At 43.7% G+C, this 25,300-nt stretch overlaps 1 protein-coding gene across 1 annotated transcript in view; it reads left to right on the top strand.

Annotated features, from left to right (window-relative positions):
* Positions 1–24,300, top strand: part of LOC149450059 (zinc metalloproteinase-disintegrin-like 4a) — a 57,493-nt gene extending 33,193 nt beyond the window's left edge. The window contains exons 12-18 of the mRNA XM_089692502.1: positions 1,582–1,671; positions 8,629–8,824; positions 20,352–20,454; positions 20,796–20,940; positions 23,902–23,982; positions 24,065–24,140; positions 24,227–24,300. Of these exons, the coding sequence (XP_089548628.1) occupies positions 1,582–1,671; positions 8,629–8,824; positions 20,352–20,454; positions 20,796–20,940; positions 23,902–23,982; positions 24,065–24,140; positions 24,227–24,300 (765 nt within the window). The remainder of the gene's footprint in view (positions 1–1,581; positions 1,672–8,628; positions 8,825–20,351; positions 20,455–20,795; positions 20,941–23,901; positions 23,983–24,064; positions 24,141–24,226) is intronic.
* Positions 24,301–25,300: the final 1,000 nt, after the last annotated feature.

The following is a 25,300-nucleotide window of genomic DNA, read 5'->3' as shown; positions in this document are numbered from 1 at the left end:
AGATCTAAAATGACTAAATGATGAGCAAATTGTGCTTTCTCAATCAACTAACACAACACTTTCCTGCAAAATTTATCGGCATTTGATACATCATGGTGTGTTGAATGTCTGCATCCCTTTTAACACTTGGTGGTTTCTCCCACTGACCCCTAAGTTATTATGGTGTAATGTAATAATGATGGAGCCATAAAGGGGGACATGAGCATTCAGCACTCCCAGAAATGTTTAGTGCTGAGTCCTTTGATGGAGGCTCGAACGCTGTTGGCATTGCTAGCACTCCTTCTGCTAGTTACCTGACTTAATCTGGTTTCCATACTTCTGAATCAATAGCCTTGAACAAGTATAGAGAGTTAAAAGAAAAGTATGTCTAAAGCTTTTTTGTCCATACTTTTCTTGTGGGTTACAGAAGTGCACTTCTTTTTGCTCTCCTGTGACCCAAGGTCGACTTATAGCGGGCCATTGCCCACTGTCCACTGACATGGCAGAGCCACTCCAGGCTCTGGAAGGATCAGCTCAGCATGTGGCTGTGAGCCAAAGCCAGCTGCATTCACCCCCTCTTCAGCCTAGCACTCCAGTGAGCGCTCTAAACAGACTGAGAACTGAGCAATCAGCATATGATTGGTCAGTTCTCGGGCTTAGAGCCAACATGGAAGAGCTGCAGCATCACACCCATATTGTAGCATAGAGGTCAGTATGTGTGTTTATTTTTTTATGAATCCTATACATGTTCTTGTAGGGAAAGCTGAACTCCAGGTATGGTTTTTATTTCATAGTTACATTAGTCCAACTGGGATAATTGCAAGTATACTGTACATATTCCATACCCATGGGACCCCTGGGCAAGCAAAGAATCACTGTAGTAGTTGTCACTACTACAGAGTGATAACCACAGTTTTTCATGCCGTGCCAAGCGGCTGCCTGTCTGCATAGTAAACACAGAAGGTCACTCGCTTGGCACAGCCACCATTCACAGAATACTTTGTATTATTTTCAATGAATACAAGGTATTCTTTGGTTGGACAAGGTGAAGATCGTGACTTTACCACCTTGCATCTCCACTTCATCCAATCAGAGAATGCCTTATAAAACACCATGCTATAAAAAAAACATACCTGGAGTTCAACTATAAGAAATTCTGATTTTCCCCTGACTTTCATTTGCTATTTACTTGTTCTGGGTTAGTGACTGACAACCTAAGCTTGGGCATAGATCTGCAAAACTGAAAAAGACTTTCTATTTATTAACTATTGAATATTATGGTAAGAAGAGAAAATTGTTAATGCATGTGGCCACAGAAGAGCCAATAGCAGAAGAGAGGCAGGAGTACAGAAAAAGCATCACTGAAATCTCTATTGTAGCCATTTATTGTTATAATGGTTATTTTGCATACCTCTATCAAAATTTCTGGGAAATGTTAGCTTTAACGCTTGGAAGATGCAAGGATCACCTTGACTAACAGGGTGAAAAGCTGAATATTAAGCGTCAGAATATAAATTGACAATGGGGACATACTGTACAGTTTAACAGCACTGTATGTACTTTTGTTTAGTTATATGCTCAGTTGATATATTTTTCTTGAAGGAATGTACAGATACGTGCTGTGATCCATACACCTGCAAATTAAAGCCAGGATATGAGTGTAGTGAAGGAGCATGTTGTCACAAATGTAAGGTAAGTGCGTAGCTTTGCTGCAAAATAAGATATTTTCATTTTATCATTCAAGTAATTCATACTCTGTTGACATGCCTGGCTAACAGGCATATACAAATGTCATAGCCACTTTATTTAATTGTATTCTAATTAGCTTTACCCATTGTTGCTTGAACATGCATGCAGTTACATATGATAAATCTCAGATTAATATTCTTTCACAATTTTAGTAAATCCTGCTCCAGTAGAGGGGCAGACTGCTGCAAAAAGTCCCACCACTAGAAGTTCCTACCCAAGTAAAATCCAAATCCAAGGGAGGGACAGACAGTTGCAGAAAATTTCACCATTAGTAGTTCCTATCTATGGGTTTGTTTACATATACTGTATGTTTGGATTGTGTTAAAAAACAGGCAGTTGAGCCCTGTTTTAACTACCCCTCCCCCTTAAGCTGCAAAGACACCTGGATAGGGATGTACACATGTTGCAGCTATGGTGCTTTGAAAATGTCACGTTTGGCAGGCGGCACCACCACCACAATTCTCACCATTGCATGTTTTTACCCAAGGAAAATTCAGCTGCCATGGAGGGGTATGAAGTCTCACCATTAGTTCTCACCCAGGAGAAATCCAGCTGCAATAGGGGGATACATAGCTGCAGGAAATATCACCATTAGTTTACATCAAAAACCAAAATATTAGTTATGACAGGAATTTCCCATGTCCATTTGCGACTTTCTGTTTCCCTGGTTTTCACTTCCCACATTATTATACTTTTATGGTTACATACTAGCCTGTAATTACTTGGAACTGTGGGTTGTGGTACAAATAATGAGGGTTGTGGAACAGATCAGAAGCAGGACTGTGGATTGTGGATATACAGTAAGTTTGGTGTAAGGCTTTGGATATAGGTCAGGTGCAGGGCTGTCGATTGCAAGTATAGGTAATGTGCAGGGCTGGGGGTTATGGGTGTAAATTAAGTGCAGAACTCTGAGTTGAGGTTATAGGCCATGTGTAGGCCTCTAGGTTGTGGGTATAGGTAAGGTGCAGAGTTGTGGATTGTGGGTGTAGATCAGGTGCAGGGCTATGAATTCTGTGGGTGTAAGTCAGGGGCAGAGCTCTGGGTTGTGAGTATAGGTCAGGTAGAATGAATTGAATGATAATTAAAACTATGACACTATTGAGTCCCCAGGGAAAGAGGTCATAAGGGGTGATGGCTGCTGCTCCCCTGGCTTAGGTCTTAAGATAGTCTAATGCACATGTATTAGAAAAGAGGAAGAGGGGGCACACTATCTGAGTGTAACCTGTGATAACACTTACAACAAAAAGTAAATGATGTACTCACTTTGTATGGAGAAACCTCAGCGTGTAGAGGTGGTCATCTGTAAGGTTGTAGAGATTGGAGCCAAGTGGCTGGTGGATGCAGAGGTTGGCAGGCAAGTGGCTGGTATATACAGAGTTCGGCTCGGGAGGTAGCTGGATGGTGAATTAGAAGGAACTGCTGCTGTGCTTGGAGGTGGAACTGTAATGCTGTGCTGGCAGCTTCCTGGTGTCCTCAGCAGCGGTGCACTCAGGGGTGTTGGGGATGGCGTCACTACATTCAAAGGGCCGTGGTTACGCTTTTTTGAGGCTCCGTCCTTTTGTCAAACCAAACAAGGTTGTGGGTATAGGTGAGGTGCAGGGCTGTGGGATGTGGTTATGGGTCAGGTGCAGGGCTGTAGGTATAGGTCAGGTTCAGGGATGTGGTTTGTGAGTATAAATCATGTACAGTGCTGTGGGTCCCAGGTATGGGTCAAGTGCAGGGCTGTGGGTTGCAGATATAGGTCAGGTGAAGGGCTCTGGGTTGCATATATAGGTTAGGTGCAGGGCTGTGGGGTGTGGTTATGGGTCAGGTGCAGGGCTGTAGGTATAGGTCAGGTTCAGGGATGTGGTTTGTGAGTATAAATCATGTACAGTGCTGTGGGTCCCAGGTATGGGTCAAGTGCAGGGCTGTGGGTTGCAGATATAGGTCAGGTGAAGGGCTCTGGGTTGCATATATAGGTTAGGTGCAGGGCTGTGGGTATAAGTCAGGTGTAGGACTGTGGGTATAAATCAGATGCAGGGCTGGGGGTTGCAGGTATAGGTCAGGTGCAGGACTGTGGGTGTAAGTCAAATGCAGGGCTGTGGGTGTAAGTCAAATGCAGGGCTGTGGGTGTAAGTCAAATGCAGGGCTGTGGGTTGCAGGTATAGGTCAGGTGCAGAGCTGTGGGTATAAGTCAGGTGCAGGGCTGGAGGTTGCAGGTATAGATAAGGTGCAGGGTTGTGGGTATAGGTCAGGTGCAGTGCTGTGGGTTGCAGGCATAGGTCAGGTGCAAGGTTGTGGGTATAGGTCAGGTGCAAGGCTGTAGGTATAGGTCAGGTAAGGTGCAGGGTTGTGGGTATAGGTCAGGTGCAAGGCTGTAGGTATAGGTCAGGTAAGGTGCAGGGTTATGGGTATAGGTCAGGTGCAGTGCTGTGAGTTGCAGGCATAGGTCAGGTGCAGGGCTGTGGGTATAGGTCAGGTGCAGGGCTGTGGGTATAGGTCAGGTGCAGGGCTGTGGGTTGCAAATACTGTATAGGTCAGGTGCAGGGCTGTGGGTATAACTCAAGTACAGGACTGTAGGTTGCAGGTATAGGTCAGTTGCAGGGCTGGGGGTTGCAGGTATAGGTCAGGTACAGGGCTGGGGTTGCAGATATGGGTCAGGAGCAGGGCTGGGGGTTGCAGGTATAGGTCAGGTACAGGGCTGGGGGTCGCATATATGGGTCAGGTGCAGGGCTGAGGGTTGCAGGTATAGGTCAGGTGTAGGGCTGTAGATATAATTCAGGTGCAGGGCTGTGGATTGCGGGTATAGGTTAGGTGCAGGGCTGTGGGTTGCAGGCATATGTCAGGTGCAGGGTTTTGGGTACAGGTCAGATGCAGGGCTGTGGGTTGCAAGTACAGGTTAGGTGCAGGGTTGTGAGTTGCAGGTTTTGGCCAGGTGCAGGGTTGTGGGTTGCAGGCATAGGTCAGGTGCAGGGTTTTGGGTACAGGTCAGATGCAGGGCTGTGGGTTGCAAGTACAGGTTAGGTGCAGGGTTGTGAGTTGCAGGTTTTGGCCAGGTGCAGGGTTGTGGGTTGCAGGCATAGGTCAGGTGCAGGGTTTTGGGTACAGGTCAGATGCAGGGCTGTGGGTTGCAAGTACAGGTTAGGTGCAGGGTTGTGAGTTGCAGGTTTTGGCCAGGTGCAGGGTTGTGGGTTGCAGGCATAGGTCAGGTGCAGGGTTGTGGGTACAGGTCAGATGCAGAGCTGTGGGTTCCAGGTACAGGTTAGGTGCTTGGTTGTGAGTTGCAGGTTTTGGCCAGGTGCAGGGCTGTGGGTTGCAGGCATAGGTCAGGTGCAGGGCTGTGGGTATAATTCAAGTGTAGGGCTGTGAGTTGCTGTTATAGGTCAGGTACAGATCTCTTCTGCATATCCCAAAATATATAACCTTTTATTTAGACTCAAACTATAGGCTGATATATCTGAACACATATTGCCTGCAATGTGCACTTAGCTGTTCATAAATTAAGCATTTACAATCTCCACAGCTGTTTTTATTATAAAGAGATTACAGACAGGCAGCCCTTTTACCTCATACAATACTATAGTGCTCACATTTGGCAGGAAGAAACAAATGCCTCTTTAAACTACATAACATCTGCATGGAATGCAAGGGCAGTCATTCTGACCCCTAATGCAAGCAGTATGAAATTTCTGATATCAATAACTATGCTGCTTAATACCGCAGGGTGTATGTGCCTAGTAGAAACATTTATCTCACTTTAAATTCTTCTGGTCTGTATCTGATGCTCTTAACCAATAGATTTCTTAAAAGTCTTGAGATGATTGTTTGTACTAGGTGTTCCTATCCACACATGCAGAAGCCTTTCATCTGTGAAGCGATCTGACTGTCATGATCAAAGAGGTAGCTGCCTAGAACAGAAATGGGTCCATAAAAACTGTCAGGAAATGCTGAGTTATTACGTTAGTTTTAATCGATCGCATCACAGTGCCTCCAATACAATAGTTTAATAGGCAAACAGTGACAACATGTTTTGCTTTGAAACCGGATGTGATGTAACATTCTTTTGCCTCTGCTGTGCGATGAGACACCTAGCTAACAAATGAGAAGCCTCACTTTCGTCATTCACTGCGTGCACTGCTAGTTATAGAGAGCTGTTTCAGAGCTTACAGAGCTGTTTCAGAGCTTACTGAGCTTCAAAGAGGGCAAATTGTTGGTGCCTGCTTAGCTGGTGCCTTGGTGACTAAAATTGCCAATTTTTTTCCCGCTTCACAAGGTACTGTATGAAAAGTTATGACGACATATGCAGCTTCCAGGAAAATGTTATCTGATAAGCATAAGCATGGTCAACTGACCAAATATACAAAATGACATTGTGCAGGATTGTAACCCGGAAAAAGAAAACAACTTCTGTAAATGTGACTGCTCAATCTCAGTCCCTGAAGACTGAGATTGAGCTTCCCACCTGTTAGCACCTGTTTGCGGAAGCTTCTGTTTTCAACTCAAAACTTTCATACCTGCTAATCATGTAGTGTTCCATTTTTTCATTTAACCCCTGTGTATACCAATGAGACAATGATTTTACCCTTCTGTATATATCCTAACTGATTAAGTAAAATTTAGCAGATAATGATCTGCATTGGACTAACTTGACCCATGAACCCGCTGTAGTTGAATCACCGAATGAAGTTCGTCTATAGTTATGCCAATAAGGCAAATTAAAATGACCAGATTTACAGGTGTTAGGATATTGGGTGGGGTAGCAAATCAACTAGCATAATTACTTGCATACAAACAAAATCAATAAATAAAGATGGAATATATAGTTACCCTTTTAAAATGGCTATTTGCTTTAAAATGGTCACCGCCAGATGGCTGTCAAATACTGGTTGTAGTTTACCTTTCTCAAGAGGTGTCTAGCTATGTTGGAGATGTGAGCCTGATGTGATGAGGTGTCGGATTTAGATGAGGTGATCCTTCAGATCAGGGTTTGACAGATTTTTAGCCAGCTAAAAAAGTTAGGATCCCTTTTTTTGTAGCATAGCACGGGTTATTAGCACCTGGAATAAGGTAAGTCATTTGCGCTCTCCAACGCTAACTTAGTTACAATTACGTCAGGGTTATAGGCTGGCTGGAAAGAATTACAATAAAAACCTCTTTTGGGGGAAACTCCTCATTATGCCAATTGCCCTCTCACCAATTTTCACAAATCCCCCCCCACACTCTTCACAAACTCTGTCCTGAGCCCCCCATTACTTGCCGTAGCCCCCATTACTGTCCAGAGTTCCACCATTACTGTCCTGAGCTCCCCCCTTAACTGTCCTGATTCCCCCCTTAACTGTCCTGAGCCCCTCTGTTACCTGTCCTGAGCTCCCCCCTACCCAATACAGCAGACCTATGCCTCCATCCCCCTCATCCAGCACACTTATGCCTCAAATCCCCCCCCCCCCATCCAGCACACCTATGCCTCGAATACCCCTACCCATCTAGCACATCTATGCCTCCAATCCCCCCCAATCTAGCACATCTGTGCCTCCAATGCCCCCCCTCCCCCATTCAGCACACTTATGATATTCCCTAGTACCTCACTATTCCCTGGCAGTGGCATCCCTCCAACACCTGAGCCCCTCATTACCTTCTCAGTTTCCCAGTGGGGCCACTTTGTCCGGTGTATGGCAGCGTAATGGTGAAGCACATTGAAAAGATGACGTCAATGCTGCCAAACCCTGCCTCCTCTGACTCCACCCCTCTCCTTTTACAGAGGTGTGCTGTTGCTACAGCCTGGCAACTGCTCCCTGTGCGAACTCGCTGCAGGAACTGTCAAAAGCTTAGGTGCCAGGATGCAGTTTTTAGTCACCATGGCGACCTGGCGCCTGGGATTTGTCGATCCCTACTTCAGATGTGCGTGTGTGTCATCCAGATGAGATGATGCAGATGATATGTTGATGATCCTTAAGTGTACCTGACTTCTATTTTTAATATTGTGATAACAGGAAGAAGGTGTGACCTTATTCCTAGTGGTGGATATATTTAATGATCAAACCAGTGTTTACTCAAGCAATATCTCCATTGGCCACTAGGTCGCACCCTCAGATAAGGAATTAATATTTTAAGTTTAATTGGACACTCCCTGGTGATTAACTCTGATATAATAAATTCACACACAGCAACAATTACTCAGTTTCTCTGAAATATCTGGAACGCTTTGGAGAGTCTGGGGCAGCAGCAATTAAATGGGAAATTTACCTCCTGCAAGAAAAACATTGACACTGACCAATTTCCACTCTCTTCCTTCCAATGCTATCACACACACACTTATCATGCTGTTTAATGAAAAATGTGCAATATTCATGTGCTTTATTTTTTTATTATTTAAAGTGAACCTGTCACCACAGGATCACTTGTACAGAAGGGTACACCCTGTAAAAGAAGCAATATACTTACCTTTCTGGTGCCCCACGTGTTGAAACACAGCTGCTTCACTTCTCTGACCCCCACCCTCCACAAGGCCAGCAGCAACTATTTAATATTTTCAGGCATGTAGAATACCTGCTCCCTGTCACCGGCTCATAAGTCAGTACAGGATGTGCAACCTGTCAGGAGGAACCACCACATGTGGAAGTTGCAGCAGCTTTCTGACACAACTGAATGGTCAGATACTTACAGCAGCTAAAGGGAAGCAAAGCAGTGGTGTTTCAACACATGGGCCAGAAAGGGAAGCATATTGTCTCTTCTTTCATAGAGTGTTCCTTCAATACAAGTGACTCTAATGTGGCAGGGTCACCTTAAACAACAATTTCTTACCTTGAGCATAGACATATTAATCTAAATAACTTTTATACCTGTAATTTATCATTTATAATTTTTACTCCTGTAATATATTTTCTAATATTGACTTGTCGTTAACATGTTTGTCCTTTACAGTTCAGACCTGTAGGATCTATTTGTAGACCTGCAAAAGATGAATGTGACATTGCAGATTATTGTGATGGGATATCACCTATATGTACAAAAGATAGCTTTAAAATAAACGGATATCCCTGTATGAATGGAAGAGGGGCCTGCTACAAAGGAACATGCCCAATCATTAGTAACCAGTGTGCTGCTATTTGGGGAGAGCGTAAGTACCTAGAATATTTTTCTTTTGTTTTGCTAGAATACCTAATAATAAGTCACTAGCCACAAGGTAAATCAACATCTTCATTAACAAAACATCTTCATTAACATACTGGCAGAACTGTGCTCATTTGTTGAATGGGCTGAATAAAGAAGGATACATCACTGCAGTGACAGAAAGCACTAAAGTGCGCATTGTACACAGATGCTGAGGACTGTCATCAGTGCAGTGGCAATTAGTGCCAAGATAGCCATTGATGCAGTTTTAAGTGTAGTGAGGGAATGTTGGGGAGGTGGTGAGAGCAGGAAGAGAGGATGGGAGTCAGGTGCAGTGGCAAGAGTGGGGGTTGGTGTGCAGGTGTCATGTCGGGGGAGGATGGTGGTCAGTGGCAGTAGTGAGAGCACAGAAGGTGAGGTGTAAAGGCGCAGTGGTGGTGAGGTTTTAGGCATAGTGCAGCCACAGTGATGATGGGGGATGAGGGGGCAATGGAGCAGTGGTAGTGAGGTAGTGGTTGCAGGCACAGTAGTGAGTGGTCCCTCCTCAAGGAGCTGTTAGCTTAACTCCAGATGCAGTCCCCTTGGCCAGTAGCAGAGGTTAGACAGATGGGTTGGTAGTGTGAACTGTCAGTGCGGAGATTACAGATTAAGACCCAGCCGCTGAAGGGTAGAGAGTTTGTGTGAGCTGCTGGGGCCAAAAACTAGAAGGTCATGTCCCACTGCAACACAGACTTCCCTCCCTGGATGTGCTTTCTATTGGGTACAGCTGTTGCAGATGGCATTGGTCTACATTTAATATCAACACAATGTTATTACCTTCCTGCTGCTACTGTGCATGGACCAGGTATTGATACCATTTTATCTTATCCCAAAGACTTTACACTACCTCCAGAGGAAGTAGGACCTGGACACAATGTATCGCTCACCCCAAAGGGGCCGCTGAGAATATGCCCAGGTCTTCCTTGTTAGTACAGAGGTCATCAGTCACACGCACAGTCTCATGCACACTTACAATAATAGCTCAGTCTAGAAGATGTCTTTTTTACTATTTATTGCTGAAGAAATTCAACATCAGAGGGCATTAACAATAATAACAATCAATAGGAGGACAACTTCTTTAAAAAGAAAAACCCTTACAGGAGCAAGCATACACTACATTCCCAAATCAGGTCTTACTCACAATGTGGTTAGAGAGAAAACAGGTGGCGCACACACCTAGTGCATTATCCAAGGTTTATTGTAGGAATTAAATCATAAAAACATACTCACAGACGAAGCATGTATCTAAAAAGCATAGAAAAATGACAATGGCCACAACGGCGGGCAAGGTGTTCTCACTGTCAGTGCGGTCAAATGGCTGACGCGTTTCGGGGACTAATCCCTTTCCTCAGAGCTGATGACCAACCTGTATGGAGGTCAAGTAGTAAATAACCAGGGCTAGATGCCTTGGGAGCAAAGCTCCACCTCCTCTACTTGTTATAAGATGAGGGGTTGAAGGGGGTTATTTAAAGTGCAATATTTTGTAGTTTTTATAAACGCATATACATACATATATACACATATACAAAGAGATATGCATGCACTAAGAGACAAAGCAAATAAAAAATTATTAAAAATACATGAATATAGCACCTGCAAATGTAAATAAATAGAAAACATTTTTTTAAAATAAAATATATATATAAAAAAATAAATAAATAATGTATATGAAAATAATCATAGTAGTAACACTGGCAATGCTGATAAAAATAATGTTAGTAAACATCATAAAAATAAAAGTAATAAGACTAGTGGATAATGGATGATTATCAGTTCAAAGTAATGAGTGTGGCTGTAGACCATATATATCTCTTCAAACGTGAAGCGGTGAGCAAACTGTCAGCACTGTGTGAGTGCTGTGTAGTGATATTGGACTGTTGGGAAAAAAAAAAAAAATGGGAACATTAGAAAACATAAAATAAAGAGTGTGTGTATGGGTAAATGAATGACCTTTAGGAGGCAATGGTTAAGTGAATGGATGAGACATATGAATATGGTGTAGATACCTCTGATGCTGATGCACGATGAATGGAAAGTAAAGTAAGAGCCCTGCTGTTGATGCCTGAGTGAGATGGTGTGGGAGTGTGCTTTTATACCTGTGGGGAAATGGCTGCTGGAATGCAAACCACAAGACAGGAAGTAAACTCCGGATGACTCATGCCTGGTATCCCTGGAACAAAACATGAACAGGTGCAGTGATATGTTCTATAATGGAAATTAACCTATGAAAGTGGCAGACTTCGGGGGCAAGGAAAAAAGGGGGAGGGGAAGGGAACCAAGAGGGCAAATATGTTTGTAATGAATATTGAAAATGTAATGATCAACATGTCAGAACTGAGGGGAGGAGGAGGGAAGGGGGATACAGACATGTGGGAGTATTGTATGATGTATGGAGTGTGGCAAAAATAGGGGGGGGGGGGAAGAATGAGAGAACATGAAACTAATGAATAATAAGTCTGAGAAGAAGAAAAAAAAAAACAAAAATAACAAAAAAAAACCACACACCCTCTGATGCGGGTGTATATTAAAAATATGTGATATACTGATGTAATTGTATTGGTTTAACTGATCGCAAGGAATCTGTATATATATATATATATATATATAAATAAATGAATAAATAAAACATCAAATTCACACCGCACATGAGAAACTGAACATAATCATAAACTATGGTGGTGGAAAAATTATGATCATGAAGACTATTAATAAAATAATGAGAACAATCGTGCAATAAAACCATATGAACCCTGAGGGCGCATGCGCGGCTGGGAACTTTGATGGCTGCATTCCTGTGAGCTCTGTACATCCCCTGACCTAAGAGACTCACCCACGGCGCACCGCTGCTCCATATTCCTCCCTGGGTGAGTCACAGTAGCAGGGCACCCAGCGCGCCAGACCTCAGTCCTATAATGGGGAAGATAGGGCGCTGGAAGCCCCCCTCCCCTCCGCCACGTGAGCCGCGGCCGTCACCGCTGCAGCGGTTTCTTCACAGGCCACAATCCTCGGCCTCAATTACAACAGGGATCCCACAGACGAGCTCCGACGGGCCCCCAGTGGCGGTCGGAGGTACTACACCAGCTGCCTCCAGCTTCCTCCACAATGCCTCCACAATGCAGCCAACCTCCTCACTCCCAGGGATGAGCTCTGATGGGCCCCCAGTGGCAGCAGGAGGTACTACACCTGCTGCCTCCACAATGCAGCTAATCTCCTCACTCCCTCAGCACCAACATATAGATGAATCTGAATCCCAAATCCCTATAGAGGGGACAGCAGAGCATCCTTTGATGAGCCTTTCCTCCTCCGCTCTCACAAATCTCCGTGTGTCACCTGCCCTCTCGATATCTACGCTAGAAGAAAAATTGCAGGTATTCTTGCGCAATATTACCGCCACTATTGCCGCTGAAGTGGGCAAATTAGCCTTGGATCTTCGTGGAGAAATAGCGCAGATTGGGGAGCGTGCAGATCAACTGGAGAATAAATTTGATGAACTGGTGCAATACGTTCATGTCTTGGAAGAAGACAATGCGTACTTGAAACACACCATGTCCCAAATTCAGCTCCAGCAAGAAGATTTGGAAAACAGGGAACGCCGGCAAAATGTCCGTATTCGAGGTATGTCTGAATCCATTGCCGATTCCCAACTTCGCCGACACCTCCTGTCTTTCTTCACCACAACCGCACCCTTGGTCCCAGAAGCGGAGTGGCGCAGAGCTCATCGTTCTTTAGGTCCCAGACCTGCTGATGGCACCAGACCACGTGATGTCATCGTCCGCTTTCATTTTTTTGAGAGCAAGGAAGCCTTGTTGGCCTCTGTACGCAACGTTCCCTCCCTGGAATTTAAAGGGGACCGGCTTCAGCTCTTTTGTGATCTTTCTCCTATTACCCTGGCTAAACGGCAAGCGCTGAAACCACTCACCACACATCTTCAACATCTTCGTATCCCTTACCGCTGGGGTTTTCCCTTCAAGCTGGTCGTCTCCAAAGATAACGCCCAAGTTATTCTACGTGATCTTTTTGAAGCGGACTCCTTCCTGAAGCAACTGGGACTACCCCCCCTGCCGGACGACAATGCCTCACTACCATCTACTCCATCTCGTCCTTCCGCTACCCCCAGCAAGATCTGGACACCAGTTCGTAGGGGCCGGAAGCGTCCTTCCCGTACTCCACAACGCCCTCGCCCTGCTCGTTGTAGTGATGATCCTGCTTGATGTTTTTTTGAGGTGTTCTTCAAGGTTGTATCCCTATCTCCTCCCCTCTCTCCTTTCCATCCCCCCTCCTTTTCTTCCCCCCCCTTCTTCTCCTTCCCTTTCCCCCTCTCCCTTCTTTTCCTCACCCTCCCTTTTTTTTCATTTTATTTTTGCGCTGGGTGCCTTTTTATGCTGTATCTTTTTGGCCGGGTTTGCCGATTTCTATGTTCCGGTTGTCATGTTGCCCCCGATCACGTCCAGACATTTGCCTGGACGACTTGGGTGCCGATGTCTTTCCCAAGTTCATATCCATATGGATATCTATGTTCTTTATTGTAATTTTTTTGGTTTGTCTATTAATGTTATTAGTTCTAATGTTTCATGTCCCTACTGTTCTTAGATTTGCCTCATCGATGCTATCTCCATTATTCTTTATCTGGGTACATTTGCTATTTGTATGTTTATCTAATGATGGCTTTACGGTTATTATCGTACAATGTCAAAGGTCTTAACTCCATCCAAAAACGGTGGATGGCTTTGAAGGAATTTCGATCCTCAGGAGCAGATATTATTTTTGTCCAGGAGACCCATTTCAAGTCGACTGGCTCTTTTCGTTTTGCCTCAAGGTTTTTCTCCCACTCCTACTCGGCTTTTGATCCCACTGGGAAAGCCGGAGTGGCTATTTTGATTTGGACACACTGCTCCCTTCGGGTCATTTCCTCCAAACTCGACCCACGGGGTCGTTATATCATTTTGGAATGTATGTTTGCTGGTTCCCCCCTTATCCTGTTAAACTTGTATGCCCCGAACGCAGGTCAATTACATTTCCTCTCCCAAACCCTTGCTAGACTGAATGTCTTTACCACACCACATATGATCATTGGAGGTGATTTTAATTTAATCATGTCCCCCCACAAGGATAGGAAAGTACTATTTGAATCCACCCCCTCGAAGCGGCAGTGTTCCTCTTCAAAATCTTTTCGCAAATTGATAAGGGAACATCGTCTCTTTGATGCTTGGCGGATCAAACATCCCCTTCATAAACAGTATACTTTCTACTCCATCCCTCATCGGAGTTTCCCCCGCTTGGACCACTTTTTTATCTCTTCCCCCTTACTCCCTCTCTTGGTTTCATCCGAAATCAATCCCAGTACATGGTCCGATCACGCCTCTTTGTCTCTGAATCTTTTCTTCCCTGATTCTTTACCGAAAGCTTGTCATTGGCGTCTCAATGAGACCTTTCTCACTACTGCCTGTTTCCGTGAAGAACTCTCTCGGGGATTGGATATGTACTTCCAACACAACGTTGGCTCGGTGACTTCTTCCTCGACACTTTGGGAAGCCCACAAGGCCGTTTTCCGGGGAATATGTATCTCTATAGGCTCCCGTTTGAAAAAGTCCTCAGCCAGTGCCAAGACTTTTCTCATCCACCAATTATCCTCAGCTGAGCGTCAACTGCTAATCAAGCCGTCCATAACTCATCTTCGTAGGGTTACTTCTCTACGCGACCAAATCAAAGCTCTTGACTCACATAGAGCTGTGCAATCACTTCTTTGGGTCAAACAGAAATTTTATGAATTTTCCAATAAGCCCCACCGTATGCTAGTCAACAGGCTTAAAACGCAATTTTCTCCCTCGTTACCAGACCATCTTCTTCAATCAGATGGTACACCTACATATGACCCTCATGTAATGGCCTCACTTTTTGGATCATATTATAAGACTCTCTACAACTGTTTAACCCCGGATCTCCATCCTCCTTTTTGTAAAACGTCATTCGATGCCTTCTTTGAGTCATTCTCTTTGCCGCAGATATCACCTTCTGACCTTTCGGCCCTTAATGCCGATATCTCATCTGAGGAGCTGTATGATACAATTAAGCAGCTCCCTTCTCACAAATCACCAGGACCTGATGGCTTGCCTTATTCTTATTACAAGACATTCATAGGCATTTTGGCCCCCCATCTTCTCTCTTTGTTTCAGGATCTCTTAAGAGGTGTCCCCCCTCAGGCTGATTTTTCACGTGCCTATATTTCCGTTATCCCCAAGCCTGATAAGGATCCTTCTATTCCGGACAATTATCGCCCCATTGCCCTGTTAAACTCTGATTATAAAATATTTACTAAGATTTTGGCCAATAGGCTTTCCCGATTCCTCTCCAAGCTCATACACAGGGACCAAGTGGGCTTTGTGCCCACCAGACACGCTGCGGACAATACCAGGAGGTCTATTGACCTGATCGACCTGATTCACAGAACTTCATCCCCTGCTATATTGCTGAGTTTGGATGCTCAAAAAGCTTTTGATCGCCTTAGCTGGCCCTATATGTTTATGATCTTGGAGAGATATGGTTTCCGGGGCCCGTTTGTGATGGCCCTGAAGGTCCTTTACTCCTCCCCGTCCTCAGAGGTCAGATTGTCTTCGTTTCTTTCACCTTCTTTCAGGATGTCGAACGGTACAAGGCAGGGGTGCCCACTTTCCCCTTTACTGTTTATCCTCTGCCTAGAGCCGCTGACCACTGCCATTCGATCTAACCCTGACATACGAGGGATACATTCCCATGGGCGTGAATATAAATTGTCCCTATTTGCAGACGATATCCTTCTTACTCTAACTAGTCCTTGCACCTCTCTTCCGGTTCTTCATAAAACCTTACAATTATTTGGGACCCTGTCAGGCTACAAGGTAAATACATCCAAAACCGAAGCACTCCCACTTCATATCCCACCCGACATGTTAACCTCTCTCCAAGCATCTTACCAATATCGTTGGTGTACCCACTCACTGAAGTATTTGGGTACCAACCTTACTTCCTCCTACCATTCCATATATGAGGCTAATTTCCCCCCCCCTATTTGTCGCTATTTCCCGTTCCTTAAAAGTTTGGGACACCCTACCTATTTCCTTTCTTGGACGTATAAATGTTATAAAAATGACCGTACTGCCCATACTTTTGTATCTATTTGAAACTCTCCCCGTCCCCATCCCTATGTCCAAGCTAAATTCTATCCAAAAATCTCTCTTACGTTTTATTTGGCACAACAAACAACATAGAATTGCACGTACTGTACTCCTTTCTTTACGCTCTAGAGGAGGCTTGGGAGTTCCGGATATTGTGACCTATTACTATGCCACCCACCTTCGTTTTTTAATCTCCTGGTCCACCAGACGCCCTTCTAACAAATGGACTGAGATTGAAACCTTACAACTTACTCCGACCCATTTATGCTCTCTGCTTTGGGATATGTCAGCGGTGGCCATCGCTTCTCACCGACACCTTTTACTTGGACCCATGCAATTCTCCTTGTCTATCTGGAAGAGATGCAGGGCTAAATTCGCTTTGTCCTCCGAGTGCTCCCCTCTGACTAATGTTCTCTTTAATCCCTCCCTTCCAGATAGTTTGTCCTTACACCGCATGCTCCCATGGGCCTCAGCCGATCTTTTCCAACTGCATCATCTGGTCCATCCCGTAACTCAGAAATTTAAATCATTTTCCGACATCCAAAAAAATACCCAAATACCTCCTCAGCACTTCTATGTTTATTTGCAGATACGCCATTTTTTCTCCACCCTGTCACCCTCATTGACTTTGCAGAAGCCTACACCCTTTGAGCGCCTGTGTATTCAGGGCCCACATCAAAAGGGCACAGTCTCCAAATCATATAAGCTCCTGCTGGATGTCCCTCCCTTAACTATTGATACCCATCGCTATATGCGTAAGTGGTCCCAGTTTCTCCGCTGTGACATTGACTTGTTGCAGTGGAAGAAAATATGGGAGAACGCATCCAAATCCTCTATGTGTGTAGTTTATAAGGAAAATGCTTACAAAATCATAATGTTGTGGTATCGAACCCCTGATGTGCTCCATTCTCGTAACTTGAGTGCTTCTCCTGCTTGCTGGCGCTGCGGAAGGGAAACCGGCTCCCTTTTTCACATTTTTTGGGACTGTAGGCTTATCACTCCCTTTTGGGAAGAGGTTTTGGCCTTATTACAACTGGTATTACATTCCTCTCTCCCTTTTGAGCCTCTTTATTTTTTATTGGGCCTGCCCTTTCCAGGTCTCTCTAGACCATCGAGGAGACTCTCTGTGCATATTTTGACGGCGGCCAGGAGAAGCATTCCAATGAGCTGGCTCTCCCCTACACCTCCCTCAATGTTGACATTATTTAAGATTATTGCAGATATCAGAAAAATGGAATATCTAACCGCTTCACATGCCGATTCTATAATCTCATTTGAAGCTGTGTGGAACCCGTGGGATGTTTACACCTCTGGTCAACCTGCTTGACTTGTGCGGACTTGATCATCCTTCCAATGTTGCCCTATTGTCATTGCATACTGTTATTTTTCTACCCATGTTACTAGCATCGATGATCCCTTTGTTTTTCTTTATCTTTATTTCTTTTTAAAATGTCATGTATGTATATACATGTGGAAAATTTAATAAAATGTTATTCATAAAAAAACCATATGAACCTTAGTGGCTAGGGGCGGATGGATCACCCGAGGGTCTGGAGCCAGCAGGTGCCCCATGAGGTCCCCCCGGAGCCTCCCCATGTGCCCTCCCGAGTGTGGGCAAGGCCACAAGTGCCCAAAGACCCCCCACTGGCGGGGGTCCCACGAGCCAACAGTCCGCCCCTACTTTTGGCCATGATAGCAGGAGAATGACATCTCTAGGAACTAAAATGGTGATATGCCTAATGTATTGACCACAAAGAAAGTGACTTATCTTAAAAATATCCCATCACCCAGATGGGCATATATATATTAAAAAAAAAAAAAAAAAAAAAAAAACCAAAGGGGGGAAGTGAGTCAAAGGGGATAGATATTTAAAAACTAGATGAGAGATTGGATATCCAACCCCTCATTTAGCCCTCTGGGTGATAGTGTGCCCAAACGGTGGATCCAGAAGGTTTCCCTCTGGCATAGACGGCGGAAACGTCTGCCTGTGTCTATGTCCTTAGGTATGCTGTCCAAACCGACCACCCTAAGACCCATGGGGCTCTTGTCGTGTTTTTCTTTGAAGTGGTTTGGGATGGAGTGTTTATCACGACCATGTTTGATATTCCTTTTGTGTTCCCCAAATCTTGTACGCAAAGTGCGGATGGTACGACCCACATATAATAGACCGCAGGGGCAAATGAGACAGTACACCACATATTGTGTGCTACAGTTGATGAAATGCCTAATGCTGTATGTGTTGCCATCATGCCCCATGACCTCTTTTTTCTTGTGCCACATGTACTTACAACAGCCACAGTTGCTGCCACCACATTTGTAACTACCTTTTTGGTCAAAAAGTCTGTTCCAAGGGGACCCCATTGAATTTTGAATTTTTTTGACTCTGTTAGTGGCTATGTAACTCCTATAGTCTTTTGGTTTTCTGAAGATAACCTCCGGATGTTCTGGGATGTTACTACTGAGAAAAGGGTCCTGTTGTAAAATGCCCCAATATTTTTTAAAAATATTTCTTATCTGGAAGGCCTTGGGGTTGAATTGAGTGCAGAAGGCAGTACGTTTGGTAAGCTGTTTTCCTTCAACACGAACCCGCTCTTGTTCTGGAATGACCAAGGAATATTGTGCTCTATATTTTGTGTATGCCTGTTCAATGACAGCTGAAGAGTACCCCTTCTCTATAAATTTATTTCTTAGGGTGTTGCTCTGCATATCATAATCCTCTAAACGTGAGCAGGTTCTTTTCAGCCTGCAAAATTGGCTTACTCACAATGTGCCAGGAGCTGTCTGCCACCCAGCATCCTTAGATCCTTAGTGAGGGAGATAACAGATCCTTCTGCAGACAAGGACTTCAGGACAGTGCCAGCAAATAACCTTTAGCAAACTTCTCCAGGCCCTCAGCCCAGCTACTGATGAGGCCCAGACTGCAATTTATTGTCTCAGTAGCTATTTTCCAGGGGCAGCAACCCTCCCTGGAGAGGAAGGGACACTTTGGAAAGTCCCAAACATTTTTCACCTCCCCAGTCACCTTCTGGAAACCTCCATCCAGGCATTGGCTTGAGCATGATAAATATACATACTGGTCATTTGACTTCATCTAAAAGCAGGTAAAAGAAATCAAACACCTTGCTTAGGAAACCCTAACCAGAAAAAAACAATAGATCACTGCTCTATTGACTGTAGTGAAGCCAAAAACTAAATTTAGCCTAGCAGCCTAACTAGAGGATGGGGGGAGAAGGTGAGGAAATGGACAGAAAATGCTGTTTTAAAGTGTGATTGTTTTTTAGGTAATATCAATGATAAGGAAATGATGTATGTTATTCACTTGTAAAATAGACAAAAAAAGGTGGTCCTGTATATTAAAGTCATAATGTGATCTACTCCATGAGACATGAGGCTTGAAGCTGATGTGCATTACTGGGAACATGAACAAAGGGGTGGAGCTATCTATACAGCATGAACTAACCAAAGGAAGGGGAGGAGCAGAGACAAAATACAAAGAACACTTAAAGGCATATGACAATCATGTGAAACATTACAGGCCTCAGTTGACACACATTGGTGAAGCAAATCCTTCTACATAACTTGTACCTGTTTATCTGCAGCCGTGTGATCTTTACATTCTTGTAAAACCCAGAGATGAAAAGGATTTTTCAGACTCACAAAGCAAGGGGTGGGGAGTTACTCACTGTACAAGAGCTCTGAAGCTGATTGGAGGGAAGGGACACACCCCTTTTCACACAGCACACAGGAACGGAGCTGAGGCTGTCAGGCACAGGCTTTGAGCTGGAGGTCCCTCCCTTGTCACCTTTTTAGCTCTTGTTGTCAGGAAAACTTGTCAGAAGTGACCCATGCCTGTAACAGAGGAACTAGAGAGCAGAGAGAAATAACACTTAGCCCCCGTTCACACCAGCGTGATTTGTCATGTGATTTGACAGTTCAAAATTGCATGACAAGTCGCACCCTATTTGTGCTTTTGGAACTGTTCAAATTGGTGCAACGTCGACTTACTCCGATTTTGAAAAAAGGTTCCTGCACTATCTTTGGTGAATTCATGTTCAACTTGCATTGACATATGTGCATGAAGTCGCACAGATGTCTGCAAGACGCATATGAAATCGCACTGACAGGTGGCTTTGAAATCGCGCCACTGTTCTGTGTGAACTTGGGCTTAGTGCTTTGGAGAGAGGCAAGTAAACATTACAGAAATATGTGCTTTCTTCAGTTTTCATATCTGAGGTTTACAACCACTTTAACAATGCTTATCATTTATAGGTAATATTTGTTTTCTGTCATTTCATTATACTGTGCATGAAATAGATGTGCTTATATTGCTTCTTCTCCCTTTAGAGGCTACAGCTGCACCTGATTACTGCTTTAACATTAACACTCAAGGCAATCGCTTAGGACACTGTAAGAAAGAAGGGAATACGTACATTGCATGTGAAATACAGTGAGTAACGCGTAACCTCTGAGCAGATTAGTGTTGCTAAATGTCATCTTTGAATCTCCATGATTCACAGTCATGTATGCTGTGTTTCTCCTTACTTGGTGGTGGGTGCTTGACTCCCTTCAGAGCTAGCCATGCGTTTCTTTTTCTCAAAGATCATTTTCATCTCAAAGTGGTGAATTGTAATGAAATGTGAAAAACATGGCTTGACAAATACGGGAAAAAGTGGAGGAAGACAAATTGTCCATCTTTTCAAACTCTAGATCTTTACATGTAATGTCTCTTATGCAAGTCCCTCCAACAATTATAAAATGACACACCAGAATTCAATGCTTTTCATGCAGAGATAAGACGTGTGGGCTTCTCTACTGCGTTGGAGGACAAGACTTTCCCAGAGTTAGTGGAGCTGCATTCAGACATGGTACATGTAAAACTGTTGTGTTTGAAGGTGGACTGGTCAGCACAGGAACAAAATGCAGCGATACAGATGTAAGTACATATTTATTTATTTATCAATCACAGTCATTTATATAGAGCCGAAAATTTAGGCTGCGTTTTACAAATTGGACATTCATATCAGTCCCTGCTGTCAAGGAGCTTACCGTCTAAGTTCCCTATGTCTCATGTACGCACAAACTTACTAGGGCCAATTTAGGCAAGAGCCGATTAACTTACCAGCATGTATTCACGTATATACAATATATATGTAGTACATGTAAATTGTGAAATAATAGCAGTAAAGATCACCATTGAGCATATTACTGTAAACTGTTTTTACCGACATTATACCTATTCATCTTTTCCACTGATTCTTCTACTCTTGAGGAAGGTTGGGCAAAATTTTGTTGACATGCAACTGAAGCTGAAATTTTGTTGCATTTATGGTCATTTTTGTTTTAGTGCAGTGTGCTTTAAATAACTGCTGAGTGTTACAGAAGTTCCTTTCTACCCTGGATCAGTAATTCTGTCAAAAAAGAACATCTCGTTAGTCTCAATATACTGTCCTGTTTTAACAGAACAAAAAAGAGTAAAAAAAAATCTTAAAGTGATAGTACACTAAAAAAAAACTACAATTAGCTAAATTACTCTAAATACAACCCCCCAAAAAACTCTCAAAATAAAGTTTAAAAAGGAGTAGGTATTTTATTGTTTTTTTTTCAGCAAACTTCATCTAAGCAGCTCCATGAGCAAATGGTACAGTTGCTGCTTATACAGGTGAAACTCGAAAAATTAGAATATGGTGCAAAAGTTCATTTATTTCAGTAATGCAACTTAAAAGGTGAAACTAATATATGAGATAGATTCATTACATGCAAAGCAAGATAGTTCAAGCTGTGATTTGTCATAATTGTGATGATTATGGCTTACAGCTCATGAAAACCCCAAATCCACAATCTCAGAAAATGAGAATATTTCATGCAATCAATAAAACAAGGATTGTACATAGAACAATATCGGACCTCTGAAAAGTATAAGCATGCATATGTACTCAGTACTTGGTTTGGGCCCCTTTTGCAGCAATTACTGCCTCAATGCGGCGTGGCATGGAAGCTATCAGCCTGTGGCACTGCTGAAGTGTTATGGAAGACCAGGATGCTTCAATAGCGGCCTTCAGCTCTTCTGCATTGTTCGGTCTCATGTCTCATCTTTCTCTTGGCAATGCCCCATAGATTCTCTATGGGGTTCAGGTCAGGCGAGTTTGCCGGCCAATCAAGCACAGTAATCCCATGGTCATTGAACCAGGTTTTGGTGCTTTTGGCAGTGTGGGCAGGTGCCAAGTCCTGCTGGAAAATGAAGTCAGCATCCCCATAAAGCTCGTCTGCAGAAGGAAGCATGAAGTGCTCCAAAATCTCCTGGTAGATGGCTGCGTTGACTCTGGACTTAATGAATTACAGTGGACCAACACCAGCAGATGACATGGCTCCCCAAATCAACACAGACTGTGGAAACTTCACACTGGACTTCAAGCATCTTGCAGTGTGTGCCTCTCCATTCTTCCTCCATACTCTGGGTCCTTGGTTTCCAAATGAGATGCAAAAGTTGCTCTCATTGGAAAAGAGGACTTTGGACCACTGAGCAACACACCAGGTCTGTTTTTCTTTAGCCCAGGTAAGACGCTTCTGATGTTGTTTGTTGTTCAGGAGTGGCTTGACAAGAGGAATACGACATTTGAAGCCCATGTCCAGGATCCGTCTGTGTGTGTGGTGGCTCTTAATGCACTGACTCCAGCCTCAGTCCACTCCTGGTGAAAGTCCCCAACACTTTTGAATGGCCTTTTCCTGACAATCCTCTCCAGGCTGCGGTCATCCCTGCTGCTTGTGCACTTTGGGAACATCCAATTTCTTTTGCAATTACCTTTTGAGGCTTTCCCTCCTTATGGAGGGTGTCAATGATGGTTTTCTGTACAACTGTCAGGTCAGCAGTCTTTCCCATGATTGTGATTCCTACTGAACCAGACTGAGAGACCATTTAAAGGCTCAGGAACCCTTTGCAGGTGTTATGGCTTAATTAGCTGATTAGAGTGGGACACTTTGAGCCTAGAATATTGCACCTTTTCACAATATTCTAATTTTCTGAGATTGTGGATTTGGGGTTTTCATGAGCTGTAAGCCATAATCATCACAATTATGACAAATCACGGCTTGAACTATCTTGCTTTGCATATAATGAGTCTATCTCATATATTAGTTTCACCTTTTAAGTTGCAATACTGAAATAAATGAACTTTTGCACCATATTGTAATTTTTTTGAGTTTCACCTGTACTAGATGTACACACAATCACTAAAATTTTGTGTAGCCACCCTGCCCTAAACAGGAGTGTTTCGGCAAATTTAGTACTGCCTGGCTGTATCTAGCTAGTACTTAAACCATAGATGGTGCTGTTTTTCTTTCATTTCCCTGACTTCAGCCTGATTGTTTGCTCCTGCGTGTTTTTAGGCAGGTGCAGTCTGTTTTCTCCACTGTAGGTGGCACTCGACTGCAGCAGTACCACAGCCCAGAGAGGAAGTCAGCACAAACTTGGTTTCTCTATGGTTTCCTGGTCCTTGGGGACAGTGTTTCAGTTGGGTACACTGATTTCTGGTGGCCATCTTGGGTCAGCAGAATCTTTACAAGTCCCTGCCCCCAGGTTTTGGTGTGCATTTTGCGAAGTTGCTAGAGTAGGGAAAGAGCACCTGTCTGTCAGATAAAAAGGAAAGGTCCCAGACAAATAGGGACAGGCTACAGCTGATGCTGGAGTAGGTACATCTGGGCAGGAAATGACTGCAAAAGAGAAGAGGGCTTTAGCAGCAGTGAGATGCCAAAACCTATGAACATCGCAGTTGTTTGACATTTTAGCAAACTGTGTCATCCAGTTAGGGAATTTTATCTACTTTACAATGTTCGATTTGTGGTTATATTTGTGTGGTTTGCTCTATTTTTTGCTATGGTCATATATCTATTATTTCAGGTTTGTTTTAATGGAAAATGCTCCAATATAGAAGAGACCTACATGACAGAAGGCTGTGCAAAACAGTGCCCAGAGCACTCGGTGAGACTTTGTTGCTCCAGAAAGTATAGAAAGGTTTTGTTAAAATGAATGATTATTTGTATTTAAACTCAATTTTCTGCAGATTTGTGATCATGAACGACAGTGTCAGTGTGAGCCAGGCTGGGCACCTCCAAATTGTAGTGTCCCTGCAGGAGCAAGTGAGTTTACTATCCAATACAGTCTATGGATACATTATATATCTGGCTTTAAAGAGAATCAGTCACTTCTGTATTTTGTTCTATAGGTCAGTTTATTCTAGAAGTTTTTTCTTTATGGTGGTGGCCAATCTTGCTGTGGACATTGCCACTGGACACGTGAATCTAAGTAAGTTGCTTCCCACAGGAGACAAGCAAAAGACTTTATTAAATAGGCACAGAAACTAATTCAAGGATGAAAGGAGTGAAAGAAAAGATTAACATATTCATAAATGGAAATATCTGAGAATTATATGTAAAGCTTAACCTTTTAACCTTGATTCTTTTTCTCTTATTACTCACCTGCCTTGCCTTGCTGAATTCATCATGAAGATTCTTCATGAATTCATGAAACCACCGTCTCTATGGGAATATACCGGCAGTCCAATGTTGATGATCCTTAGACTGCTTCAGAGGTTGTCAGTGATCCATTGTTGATTGGAGAGGCAACCTGTATGGCCATCTTCTGTTGTACTGCAAAGAGTACGATGCATTATAATTTCCAGTACGGATTAACAGTACTGTAGCTTCATCCCCTTTTGAACCCCAAATCATAGACTTTCCTGTGGAGGGAGACACAGCCAGAACAGAGCCAAGAGCCTCCCTCTCTAAGCTGAGTGATCTATCACTAACATGAATGAACAATCAGCGCTGCTTGTTCATTCACAATAGTAAAAGATAACTTAGAGCTGCTGCAGTATGTAACGTTTGAAGTAAAAGCAGCCGCAGATACTTCACACAGAGTCGCAGCTCTGATTGATCTTTTACCATTGTGAATGAAAAAACAGCGCTGTCCATTCATAATAGCGACTCACAGCCTGGCCAATGAATTCACTTTTATGCATGAATGATCAGCAATGTCTGGACCAGTGCCATGTATAACACAACCCAGCACTGATTGCTCATTCACAAAATTAAAAGCTCACAAAGTGTTGCAGCATAATATAATCCATCAGCAAGGTTGTGTTTGGGTAAAAGCAGCTGCTGATAGATGCTCAGCACTAAAGACTGTGTTTTTTCCGTGAATGGCAGCACTGGTCTCCAGAGCAGCCCCTGCTACCAGAGTAGAGATGTCAATCATAAGTCAGTCTTCTTTCTAGTAGCAAGGTTGGAGAGGAGGAGGT

The sequence above is a fragment of the Staurois parvus genome, unplaced genomic scaffold, assembly GCF_062004578.1.
Source record: "Staurois parvus isolate SC_StPar_1 unplaced genomic scaffold, SC_StPar_1.0 ptg000586l, whole genome shotgun sequence".
Taxonomy (NCBI): domain Eukaryota; kingdom Metazoa; phylum Chordata; class Amphibia; order Anura; family Ranidae; genus Staurois; species Staurois parvus.
The sequence above is the reverse complement of the archived record's forward strand: the minus strand, read 5'-3'. Positions and strand labels throughout refer to the sequence as shown.